The following is a 12,162-nucleotide window of genomic DNA, read 5'->3' on the forward strand; positions in this document are numbered from 1 at the left end:
AAGGAGGAATTTTCTTTGTCCGTTTCACTCGCATAGCCTCCTTGGCTCTCAGAAGTGTGCAGCTGGTTTCTCGCCGCTCGCTCAGACCGCTGCTTGCTAGGCGAGTGATCCCACGGGCCGCAGTCTCGCCCTCAAACGCAGCGCAGCAGCCAGCGAGCGCCGTCGACTTCCTACCAGAGTGATGTTCCGCTATCTGTCATTATCAAGTCTCTGTCCTCGCCTGCGGCGTTCCCCGGCTCTGGCAGGCATCTAGTCGCCAGTCCCGCAGTGCTTGTGGAGCAAGGCTTTGCCCACGGAATACACGCTGTTTCCAACACACGCAATACTTGCATCGTTCAATCTTTCGCGTTAGAAAACTGACATCGGTGCTAGCACGCCGTGTCGGGCAATGCATCGCCACTCCAGTCCTACAGGTGGCGGTTAATTAGAATTGCAAACTGGGAAGCTTGGCACAATACCATCTAAGTACTCAACCTGGGGGACAGAATTAGAGTCTCTAAACTTGTTTCTATTAAAACAAGAGTCACTAAAAGTCTCTAAACACTTGAACAATTCTCAACAAAGTGCACTGTACAATAAGCAGCAACAATTGAAAATATAGCAAAACGATATAATATAAAAATATATGTTAATACTAATTAACAATAACAGATTTGTTTTTAAATGTATGTACACTATACTAAGAAAATCATATCATTATAGCAAATTATACGATGATGTCATGGTGACAACACCCCTACCGCCACAGGTATTTTAGCAATCCAGGACAAACCCTGGAAGTGCTAAAAAACCACAACATGTGTGACGGGGAGAAGACGTAGTCAAAGTGGAGGCACGTAAATAAGGTCGCCTACAAAACTGCGCAAAGACTTCAAAAGATCTGTAAAACATAATCTATGCACTATTTTGATCAAAGAACCATGATTACATGTTATGTTCATATATTTAAATGAAGAATGACTCATAATCTTCGCGAAGAAAAGGGGTGTGCAACTAAGCGGCTTTTCGTGTCGTTCAAAGCGGACCAAATTGCCTGAATACCTACTCATCCTTCTACTATCCAGGTGAGATGCATGATGTATGACGAGCAAGGAAACAAGGAAGCAGCTCATCAGTTGATCATCAAGCTTATGATCACGGCGCCGCTATAAATAGTTTGTCTACGTTAGCACTTATAATAACAATATCACTAATACCTGGTTAATATTTAAGTCATGATATGTTAATGGAGTATTTTTGGATGTTTTTTTATTGGGTTTTATGGGCAAAATAGAGGCGCTCGCATTGACAAAAAAGTGTAGTTCCCCTTTAAATATAATCTCACCTGGCTACAATACTGAAATAAATGAATTTTTCAGAGATATTCTAATTAGGTCACATTCTAATAGCGAAGTGAACAGCAACACACACACCAAAATCCCAGTAGGGAAAAGTGTGTCCGATCATGCCCAGTATTTGCAGCCAAGCTCCACAGACAAAATAAGCACAGACACTACAACGCTAATAGTGATCCAACCACCATAAACAAACTTGTACATTCATTCATGAGCTGGGATGTTGTTTCATCAATTATTTTTGAGAACGAGCCAAAACAGCAACACACGCACTCCTTAAAGCCGGTCCAAAAAAGGGAATTGATGTTTTTCAGATGACAAAGCGTACCACCAAGTGACCGAACTGCACAGCTGCATGCTGACATGACCCCGCCCCCCACCCCCGTCCCACACACACACATCCTGAGGGGAAGCTGCATGCAGCACAACAACGTGGAAAAAGAAGACGAGTTGACCGGGTCACGTCTATCCGACTGCAAATGACACAAATCTAACTTTAAACAGTTTAAAGGAAATGTCGTCCTGAAGTAGACCCCCCCTCATAAAAAAACATGGAGATCCCAATGAAATTTTATAATCCATAATCCATCATTGATTCATAATCCAGGGCGGATTAGGCAACATTCCCTGAAATGTTTCCATCAATGCAGAGATTGAAAACAGTGAAGAAAAAGTGTCTTTCTGGGTCATAGGATGTCTATATAAAAGTCATACGCGCTAAATATAAATCGGCCATTTCTAATCCGTTTCATGCCTCATCTCTGGAGTTCACATTCCCAGGCCGAAAAAAATTACCTGCTAAATTATTTTCCCGGTTTCATCTGGCTTTTGTCACTTCCCCGTCTAATTTGGAACATATGAAGTGGAAGTGATGGCGAAGCAGCAGCGCCACATTGGAGCGACGCAGGGAATTCCTGACCAAATTGAGGAAAATAGAGCGGCCTGAGCGGAGACTTCATTCCAAGTGACAGTTTAGGATGTTTTCTGAGACTCTGAAGAACTGCAGTGAAAATTGGCAACGGACCTTTTCCCACAAACAGAACTATTGATCGGATGGACATATTTCATGAGTTATGGTTCGGGTAAAGGTTATTTGAAGAGGTTTTCTCATTCGTTTCCAGTACAAACTGCCAGTTTCAGGACATACAGAGTTCTACTGCTGATCCCGTTCAGGACCACAGGGAGCTGGAATCTTTCCCAGCAGACTTTGGGAGGCTACACCCTGGACTTGTCACCACTCAATCACAGAATACACACAGTAGACTCGGGCTATACATCGCAATGCGTTCGATAAAATGTTTAACATTTTTTGTCATCTTCGTCGGAAGAAACCGTAAGCAAAGTCGGTTGCATGAGCAAAAGAAAATCGCTCTCTGGTAACCGAGCAACGCAGAAAGTGATCACTGATCAGTGGGCGTGACACGCAAACAGCCAATCAGGTAACAGTATCAATTATCAGGTTTGGTTGTGCCATCTTGTTGTCTGGCGGTTGATTCTTTGCATGGAGTGAGAAGAGAAGGTAATAATGAAGAAATGTGGATAAAACAAGAAAAGTCACCTCGACAGTATGGCACTTTTTTTGATTTTTCAAAAGGGACCGTTGTCAGACCAATGTGATAACTTTTCTGTTTTGTTTGATCATCCATTTTCCTGCCGTGTGTGACAGGCATGTAAATAAACATTTAATTTGATGGTGTACTTACCGCTGCACTCTATAGCCTGGAAAATAAAGTAATTATGACAGTTGAATCTGCCTTTGCAGTGGGCTTATGGTGCGTTCCATTTAGTTAGAAGTTGGAGCTAAGAATGACGTCACAGTAGAGTTGTGAGCATTCCAGTTACGAGGTCGAAATCAAGATGGCCACATCCACGAAAGCTATTCATGCGCTTGCCTTGTCTGAATATAAACAATTTACGGGAAAATATGCACTCTTTCTGTAACCTTCAAACACGGTGGATGAAGAGAAAACACAGACGCTATTGCTAGCAACGTAGGACGTATATACCATAAATAAAAAACTGTGTTTACACTACAGTGATGTTACCATATATAAACGTCCAACAATACATCGTATATGGCTGATGTAGTGGTACAAAGACTAATCACAAGTGTTCTCAGGGCATTCAATCGATAGCAACTGGACTGTGGTTTGTCTTAGGAGATGTTTCGCCCCTCATCTAAGTAGTCTTCATCAGTTCATGCTCATAGACTTTGATGGGCAGATCTAGTCTTGGTCTACGATTGGTCAGATCTAGTCTAGCGGCTGATGCCAATACCTCAGTAAGCTTAATCAGTTCATGCTCATAGACTTTGATTGGTCAGATGTAGTCTTTGACTTCGATTGGTCAGATCTAGTCTTTGACTTCGATTGGTCAGATCTAGTCTTAGACTTTGACTGGTCAGATCTAGTCTTAGACTTCGACTGGTCAGTTCTAGTCTTAGACTTTGACTGGTCAGATCTAGTCTTAGACTTCGACTGGTCAGATTTAGTCTTAGATTGGTCAGATCTTGTCTTAGACTTAGATTGGTCGGATCTAGTCTAGCGGCTGGTGCCAATACCTCAGTAGGCTTCATCAGTTCATGCTCATAGACTTAGATTGGTCAGATCTCGTCTTAGACAAGATCTGACCAATCAAAGTCTAAGACTAGATCTGACACATCAAAGTCTATGAACATGAACTGATGAAGCCTACTCAGATGAGGGGCGAAACGTCTAAGACAAACCAAACAGTCCCGTTGCGATCGATTGAATGCTCTGAGATTACACTGACCTGGATGAATGAGAACATTCATAGACATAATCACAAGTGCTAATAACGAATGTTATAAAAGCTCACATTATTGTTGTCATTCAGGGCAGCCACCTTTGAAGGCAACTTGGGGGTGTGAGAATGCTCCGACTTTACGTCTGGGAAATCCGACCTTAAGGGGCGATCCAGGTCGAGTTCCGACTAGAAACCCGGAAATTCGGACTTCCCAGTACAAATTGAACGCACAATTAGTGTATACAGACACTAATCCCCTCAGACTGTCTTAACTGGTGAAGCCTCATCAGATAAGGGGCGAAGTATCTTCTAAGACAACCAGGACAGTCCAGTTGCGATTCAACACCCTGAGAATAAACTCACCTGAATGAGGATATACAAAGTTCTGTTTTCAAAGTGAACGCATCCAACACTGCAGCTCCTTACCTCCAGCACAGGCCCCGCCCCCAGGATGATCTGCTCCACACCGCTGGCGAAGCCCTTCTGGCTGAGGGCGGTCAGGTGATGAATGAGGAAGTTGGTGCTCTGCGTCTTGCCAGATCCGCTCTCGCCCGAGATGACGATGCACTGGTTCTTGCGGCGCTGCAGCATGGCGTGATAGGCCACGTCGGCCACGGCGTAGATGTGCGGCTCCAGCTTGCCCAGCGCGTGGTTGTCGTAGAGTTTGACGTACTTGGGGTTGTATATGGGTAGGAACTGGAAGGGGTTGACCACGATGAGAATACTCCCGATGTACGTGTAGATCTTCTCTTGGCGGAAACGTGCGCGCAGACTCTCCAAAAGGGCGCGCTCCGTGAGTTCCGGGAGAGCGCAGAGATCCGTCGGGGGGTCGCTTCCTGCAGGTTGTGGGAGGAAACCCCGTTCCACCATATGACGGCGCTCCTCAGTCACCCTCAGCCACATCTGCAGACTGCCGCCGTAGTGGATGGATCCGTCCAGGTTCTTTTCCCGCAGCAGGAAGCGGTAATCGTCGCCGCTACCCAGGCCGCCGCGGTTTTCTAGGGCGTTCCTGGGCCACAGCATCATACGCTGCACGGGGCAGTCGCCAGGATTGAGGATCCATTCCTCGCCGCCAAACTCCTTCACCTCAGCCAGCACGTAGCACTTGGTCCGCTCCAGGCGCAGCCGCTCGATGAGGCACTCAATGGCCTCGGCCGCCGTGGTGTTCTTGCGGGCGCTGACTGGGCAGTAGATGGTGCCCTCCGCCAGGGAGCCCGGATAGACGCGCAGGTTGAACTCCTGGTCCTCCAGGCGCCGCCGCATGCTGCCGCTGGCGGCGGCCATGTTGGCGCTGCTGGCGTAACTGCAGCTGCCATCTTGTAAGCTCATGGTGGCACAGCCGGTCCCATCAGCACGGCGCTCCCTGGGGCCCGCTAGTAGGAACTCAGGACATCCCAACCTGGAAGAAGAGGAGCAAACAAAGACGTTAAAAGCAGAGCCAAGCCACCACTTCAGGCAACATCCAGTCACAAGATGTCATGGCGGCGTCTTCTGTCCCATGACATCCACTCAATAGACTTTCTGCTGTGATGCCCAAGGCAACGTTTATGACGAACACAACACAAAAAAAACACACACACTCATTCTGCTTTTTATTTGCGTTTGAAGGCAAAAGAAAAAAATTAGGTTTGCAAAAGCAACTACACAAGAACCAATTTCTCTTTTCTCAGCCTGGGCGATATAGCGATTTTATCTATACATTTTTAGTTTTTTGTTGCAGTAGATGGTTTTTATTTTAATTTTAAATCAATGTTTTTTTTAACTTTTCACCACCATGCGCTTCCATAGCCCTCGTCCAGTCTTTTACTTCCTTAGCAGAGATTCCCAAACCCAGCAAAACATTGCTAATGCTTATGCTAACGAGAGCGAGACGTTTGTTCCAAAGAAAGGAAAAGTGTCGCCAGTGGTTTAGATTTACGGCAACAGGCGTTGAGGAAGTGACTGCGGGCTGCAAAGTTTCTTTAAAAAGGGCAGCAGCTCAACAAATTTATTCTGGCATCTCAAAAAGCATTGAGCCAAGCGGGGGAAATGCAAATGTGCGTGTGCTGCTGCAAAACTGTCAGGGAATTATAACGCATTTATTCATGAATATAGTAATATACTTTACCATCAGTACACACTAACAAGGAGCCCAGTATACTTCATAGAAAACCCTGTGTTTATTCACTTACTTAACCTATATAGTCATCATCAAAAATTACAATTTATTATATCTGGTCTAAAAAGAACAACATTACACAAATTGGAATTTGGCTAACAGTAAGATGCAGTGTATTAGCAACTAGTTTTGTATTCATTGTTTTATTTGTATTTTTTCAAAAAGTGGGTAAAAAAAAAATTGGATATTACATTTTTATTTTATTTTCAGGCCATATCGCAAAGGCCCAATACTCCTTATTTTCACTTGGACCCTCTTTTTCCTTGTTGCTGCTTTTCTGCTCAATAGGGGGGAACCAAGCCATCCGAGTCATCCAGTAACAAAACCACTGGACTCGCCCGAAGGCCTGTCAATCAACTCCAGGGGAAGATTGTCACCTGTCAATCAGTCAAAAACAAAGCTCACCATGGACAGCGTACCTCATTTTTGAGTTTGTAAACACTAAACAAAAACCACAAAAATAATTTTGTCATAATAAAAAATATCAATCTAATCACTGCATTAATGACTATTTAAGTGTACTATATTTTGTATCATCGATAATTATATGGATCTGCTCACTCATTCAATATTTTTAGCTTAGAGGTTAGAATAGCTTCTTGTATCCTCTTACAGTGTGTGGTATGCAGTGTGGGGAAAAACGGCATTACATAATAACGACTTTACTAACGCTGTTATTTTTACTAGTGAGGAGTAATCTAATTGATCACTTTTACTTGCGCTACAACAATGTTACCGATGCGTTTGCTGTAATGTGGAACGCTACATTTGATGAGGTTGCATGTTATCAAGACCGCGTCGGAAGCACAGCAAGGTCAATGCAGGAGGTAATATTTTACTAATAAAAGCAAAAACCAGCACCACAATAAAATGAACTTGTTATCAAAAAGGAAGAGGCAACATCACACAGCAAACAACACACAACATGTAAGTGCACACACATATACACACACACTACTACTACTACTACTACGAGGGAATAATGAACAACAAATCGATGATTGAAGTGAAGAGCTTGTAATACTACAATACTCTGTTTGTGGACAAGGAGACTACAGCCATCAAAGCATATTCAATCTCTTTATTAGCTAGTGAAAATTTCAACAGAGCTTCTGTCACTGCTAGTAAACTGCTGCTGCTAAGCTAACAAACGCAGCTGAGCTAAAATGCTGATCTGAGTACGCTCTTGCTGACTTCACATGTCCTTTGGCAAAGGGCGTCGCCTTTTAAAAAGGTACACACACACACACACACACACACAATCTGCTCTCATGAAACGTCTCTCAACTGCATATGCCAGATATATATTAGTTTTTTTAAATAACGTATTTATTACTTTCCCTAGTAATGAATTACATTTATTAAAGAGTAAATCCATTAGTAATTGAATTACTTTTTGGGAAAGTAACGAATAACTACACTCAATTACTTTTTAAAAGTACGTTTTGGTATCATAGCATGTTTAGCTTTGCATCAATCAATCAATCAATGTTTATTTATATAGCCCTAAATCACAAGTGTCTCAAAGGGCTGTACAAGCCACAACGACATCCTCGGTACAGAGCCCACATACGGGCAAGGAAAAACTCACCCCAGTGGGACGTCGGTGAATGACTATGAGAAACCTTGGAGAGGACCGCATATGTGGGTAACCCCCCCCCCTCTAGGGGAGACCGAAAGCAACGGATGTCGAGTGAGTCTGACATAACATTGTGAAAGTCCAGTCCACAGTGGATCCAACACATCAGCGGGAGTCCAGTCCACAGCGGGGCCAACAGGAAACCATCCCGAGCGGAGACGGGTCAGCAGCGCAGAGATGTCCCCAACCGATGCACAGGCTAGTGGTCCACCCGGGGTCCCGGCTCTGGACAGCCAGCACTTCATCCATGGCCACCGGACCTATGCAACTCCCCCTCGCAAGGGACAGGGGAGAAGAGGAGAGAAGAAAAGAAACGGCAGATCAACTGGTCTAAAAAAGGGGGGGTCTATTTAAAGGCTAGATTATACAAATGAGTTTTAAGATGGGACTTAAATGCTTCTACTGAGGTAGCATCTCTAACTGTTACCGGGAGGGCATTCCAGAGTACTGGAGCCCGAATAGAAAACGCTCTATAGCCCGCAGACTTTTTTTTGGCTCTGGGAATCACTAATAAGCCGGAGTTCTTTGAACGCAGATTTCTTGTCGGGACATATGGTACAATACAATCGGCGAGATAGGCTGGAGCTAAACCGTGTAATATTTTATACGTAAGTAGTAAAACCTTAAAGTCGCATCTTAAGTGCACAGGAAGCCAGTGCAAGTGAGCCAGTATAGGCGTAATATGATCAAACTTTCTTGTTTTTGTCAAAAGCCTTGCAGCCGCATTTTGTACCAACTGTAATCTTTTAATGCTAGACATAGGGAGGCCCGAAAATAATACGTTACAGTAATCGAGACGAGACGTAACGAACGCATGAATAATGATCTCAGCGTCGCTAGTGGACAAGATGGAACGAATTTTAGCGATATTACGGAGATGAAAGAAGGCCGTTTTAGTAACACTCTTAATGTGCGACTCAAACGAGAGAGTTGGGTCGAAGATAATACCCAGATTCTTTACCGAGTCTCCTTGTTTAATTGTTTGGTTGTCAAATGTTAAGGTGGTATTATTAAATAGATGTTGGTGTCTAGCAGGACCGATAATCAGCATTTCCGTTTTCTTAGCGTTGAGTTGCAAAAAGTTAGCGGACATCCATTGTTTAATTTCATTAAGACACGCCTCCAGCTGACTACAGTCCGGCGTGTTGGTCAGCTTTAGGGGCATGTAGAGTTGAGTGTCATCAGCATAACAGTGAAAGCTAACACCGTACTTGCGTATGATGTTACTTGCATCGTCCTGTAGTCCTTCAGTAATAAAGATACTTTGAAGAAATATACTTTATTTGCCGCCATATAGGATTAGTGATTTAGGCAAACCCGCTGGATTGAAGATGTTCTTTATTTTCTCAAACTGGAAAAGATTAGGCTGATATTGAATGGTTGTTCTGTGAAGTTTCGGAAAGTATGGGGTGGTTTCCTAAAATATGTAAAGGGGACCGATCTCCAGCTTGGCCCCGATTGAGACGTGGTTGAATTATGGTTGATTGATGGGTCTTTTGTTGGCTTTTGTGTATTGCTGCACCACGTTGAGGCCATTCGGAAGTGCAATTGTCTGTGGCTTTATATCAATATAAGCTAGTACTTATTTGACTGACTTTTTTAAGGAACATTTTATTTGAATTGTAATGTATTTCTGTTAACTTTTTTGGCGAAAAAAATTCAATAAAGAAATGTTTAAAATAAAAAAAAGAAGCGGCTTCGAACTGTAGAGGGACATTAGCCGCGCTCGCTAGCAAGGACGATGCATTGCAGATTGTCGTTGCTAAATCTGAGGCATCAAATGCATTGTCACGACATAACAATAGAATTAAAATCTCTATCGTGAGCCAAATTTACAGTGTTTAAATCATCTACGCAACAGTGAGTAAAAATCAAAATGGAGAATGGCAAATATGCCGTCGTTAAGCGATAAATGCATGGTCAAATGTTGGAATATAACGTTGAACATTAGCAGAGACGCTAGCACGAACATTCAGGAAAAAGCTAAACACTGGAGCACTCGCTCTGTGGAATTCAGTGACGCAGCATCCTTGAAATGCATCTGTTGAAGATCCTTCCCGCACTTTTTTTTTTTTTTTTTTTTTTTTTTTAGGAGCCTCCAGCCTCTATCCCAGCGATGCAGCTATGCTGGGAGGAAACAGAAAGTCGGGTGTGTGTCGCAAACAAAGAGCCGGACTGTGCCCGACGAGAGCCCAACCAGTCCACAAGGAGACAGGGGGGGCCACTGAGAAGTGCAACAACTGGCACTTTATTCCGGCCGACGAAAGAGGACCAAAACGGAAGAATAACAAGTTGATCACAGAGAAGCGTGCAGACTCTCAACGAGCTGCTCCACGGGGTGAGAGGTCGGCCTCGCAAGTCTAAACATAGACGCTACACAATCGAGGCACTTTAACGCTGACAAACAAAAGCGCTCATCGGGTTGAAGGACTGTAATAAAAAAAAATGTGAAAAGGATATTACAGATTATCAGTTAAAGAAGCTAAATCCCTACTTCCAGTAATGGCGGATTTGTTTTTTGGAAGGCGAGTTGTCACATCCTAAAATCCATAGAGTGACCAGAAAATAAAAACTCAGGCTCACGATAATAAATGACAGTTTGATTTTTGAGTCCACTTTGGAGAGAACTGTAGTCCAGTTATTACAGTAGGCACAACTGTAAGTGTCATGTGATCTGTTGCATGTGCTTGGGTCCCTTTTTTCCAAGACTACTTTAAACATGACTGCTAAGGATGGATACCTTTTACATTTGAACCGATACGGTTCCTTTTGTGCGTTGATGCGGTAATAAATCATAACATCTAATTTGGTATTCAGCATTCACCATTGAGCTGATGATAATTACTGTACTGTTCAGTTGTTAGATCTTGTTTTCTTACACTTCTCAGTATCACTTGCAAATATGCATTCATTGCAGTTTGTAGGTCTTTGCCCTTAAGTAGAATGTGCCAGTCGTGTCTTATGTTGAGTCCTACAAAGTGTTTGTACTGTAAGTATTGTACTTATTACACACAAGCGGTTTGATGATAACGTGCATCTTAGTTGTAGTTTTTATTACCAACGTTTAGATCGCACCACATATGCCTGTGTGCGCGAACCATGTCCCGGTGTACAAACGCGTCATTTTGCAGTGGCCTTGTGGTTAGAGTGTCCGCCCTGAGATCGGTAGGTTGTGAGTTCAAACTCCGGCCGAGTCATACCAAAGACTATAAAAATGGGACCCATTACATGAAGAGATTGTGGTGGATATATATATATATATATATATATATATATATATATATATATATATATATATATATATATATATATATATATATATATATATATATATAAATATACATATAAATATACACACATATATATATAAATATATATACACACAGGTATATATAGTACAGGCCAAAAGTTTGGACACACCTTCTCATTCAATGCGTAAATAACGGAAAACATGTTTTATATTCTAGTTTCTTCAAAATAGCCACCCTTTGCTCTGATTACTGCTTTGCACACTCTTGGTATTCTCTTGATGAGCTTCAAGAGGTAGTCACCTGAAAGGGTTTTCACTTCACAGGTGTCGTAGATTTGATGCCTTCCGCGACAATCTACAATAGTCATGAAAATAAAGAAAACGCATTGAAATGAGATGGTTTGTATGTTGTATGTATTTTATGTATTTGTACCTTGTTTTTACTGTTGTACCTCGTTTTTACTGTTGTACCTCGTTTTTACTGTTTAACCTTGTTTTTACTGTTGAACCTTGTTTTTATTGTTGAACCTTGTTTTTAATGACTACTGCTGCAAACCAAATTGCCCCTCGGGGACAATAAAGATTTTCTAAGTCTAAGAAGGTGTGTCTAAACTTTTAGCCTGTACTGTATGTGTGTGTGTGTGTGTGTGTGTGTGTGTGTGTGTGTGTGTGTGTGTGTGTGTGTGTGTGTGTGTGTGTGTGTGTGTGTGTGTGTGTGTATGTGTGTGTGTAAATATACATATATATATGAGTGTGTGTAAAGATATATATACACTTTTGATTTATGAACCATGTTCAAGAACCAACTAAGTTGGTCCTACCGAGCTTTTACTGTACTCGGTAGTGCCGACAGACTTTGATACCCACCCTTGATGACTGCATGCCAACGACAAAACCAACTCAAAAAACAAAAAAAATATTATTTCTAAAACCTTTTTACCGAAAAGCACACCCAGATAGTACATTATAAAGGATTTAGGATTTTTAACCCTAAAAAATGTAAGTGTATGTAAAA

General features: G+C 42.5%; 1 protein-coding gene across 5 annotated transcripts in view; it reads right to left on the reverse strand.

Annotated features, from left to right (window-relative positions):
* myo9ab (myosin IXAb) overlaps positions 1-12,162 on the reverse strand; it is a 195,399-nt gene that overhangs the window by 146,602 nt on the left and 36,635 nt on the right. For all 5 annotated transcript variants that reach the window (XM_062063305.1, XM_062063308.1, XM_062063307.1 and 2 more), the window contains exon 2: positions 4,527-5,499. In XM_062063305.1, coding sequence (XP_061919289.1) covers positions 4,527-5,429 — 903 coding nt within the window. In that variant the 5' untranslated portion in view covers positions 5,430-5,499. The remainder of the gene's footprint in view (positions 1-4,526; positions 5,500-12,162) is intronic.

The sequence above is a fragment of the Entelurus aequoreus genome, linkage group LG11 (assembly GCF_033978785.1).
Source record: "Entelurus aequoreus isolate RoL-2023_Sb linkage group LG11, RoL_Eaeq_v1.1, whole genome shotgun sequence".
Lineage (NCBI taxonomy): Eukaryota > Metazoa > Chordata > Actinopteri > Syngnathiformes > Syngnathidae > Entelurus > Entelurus aequoreus.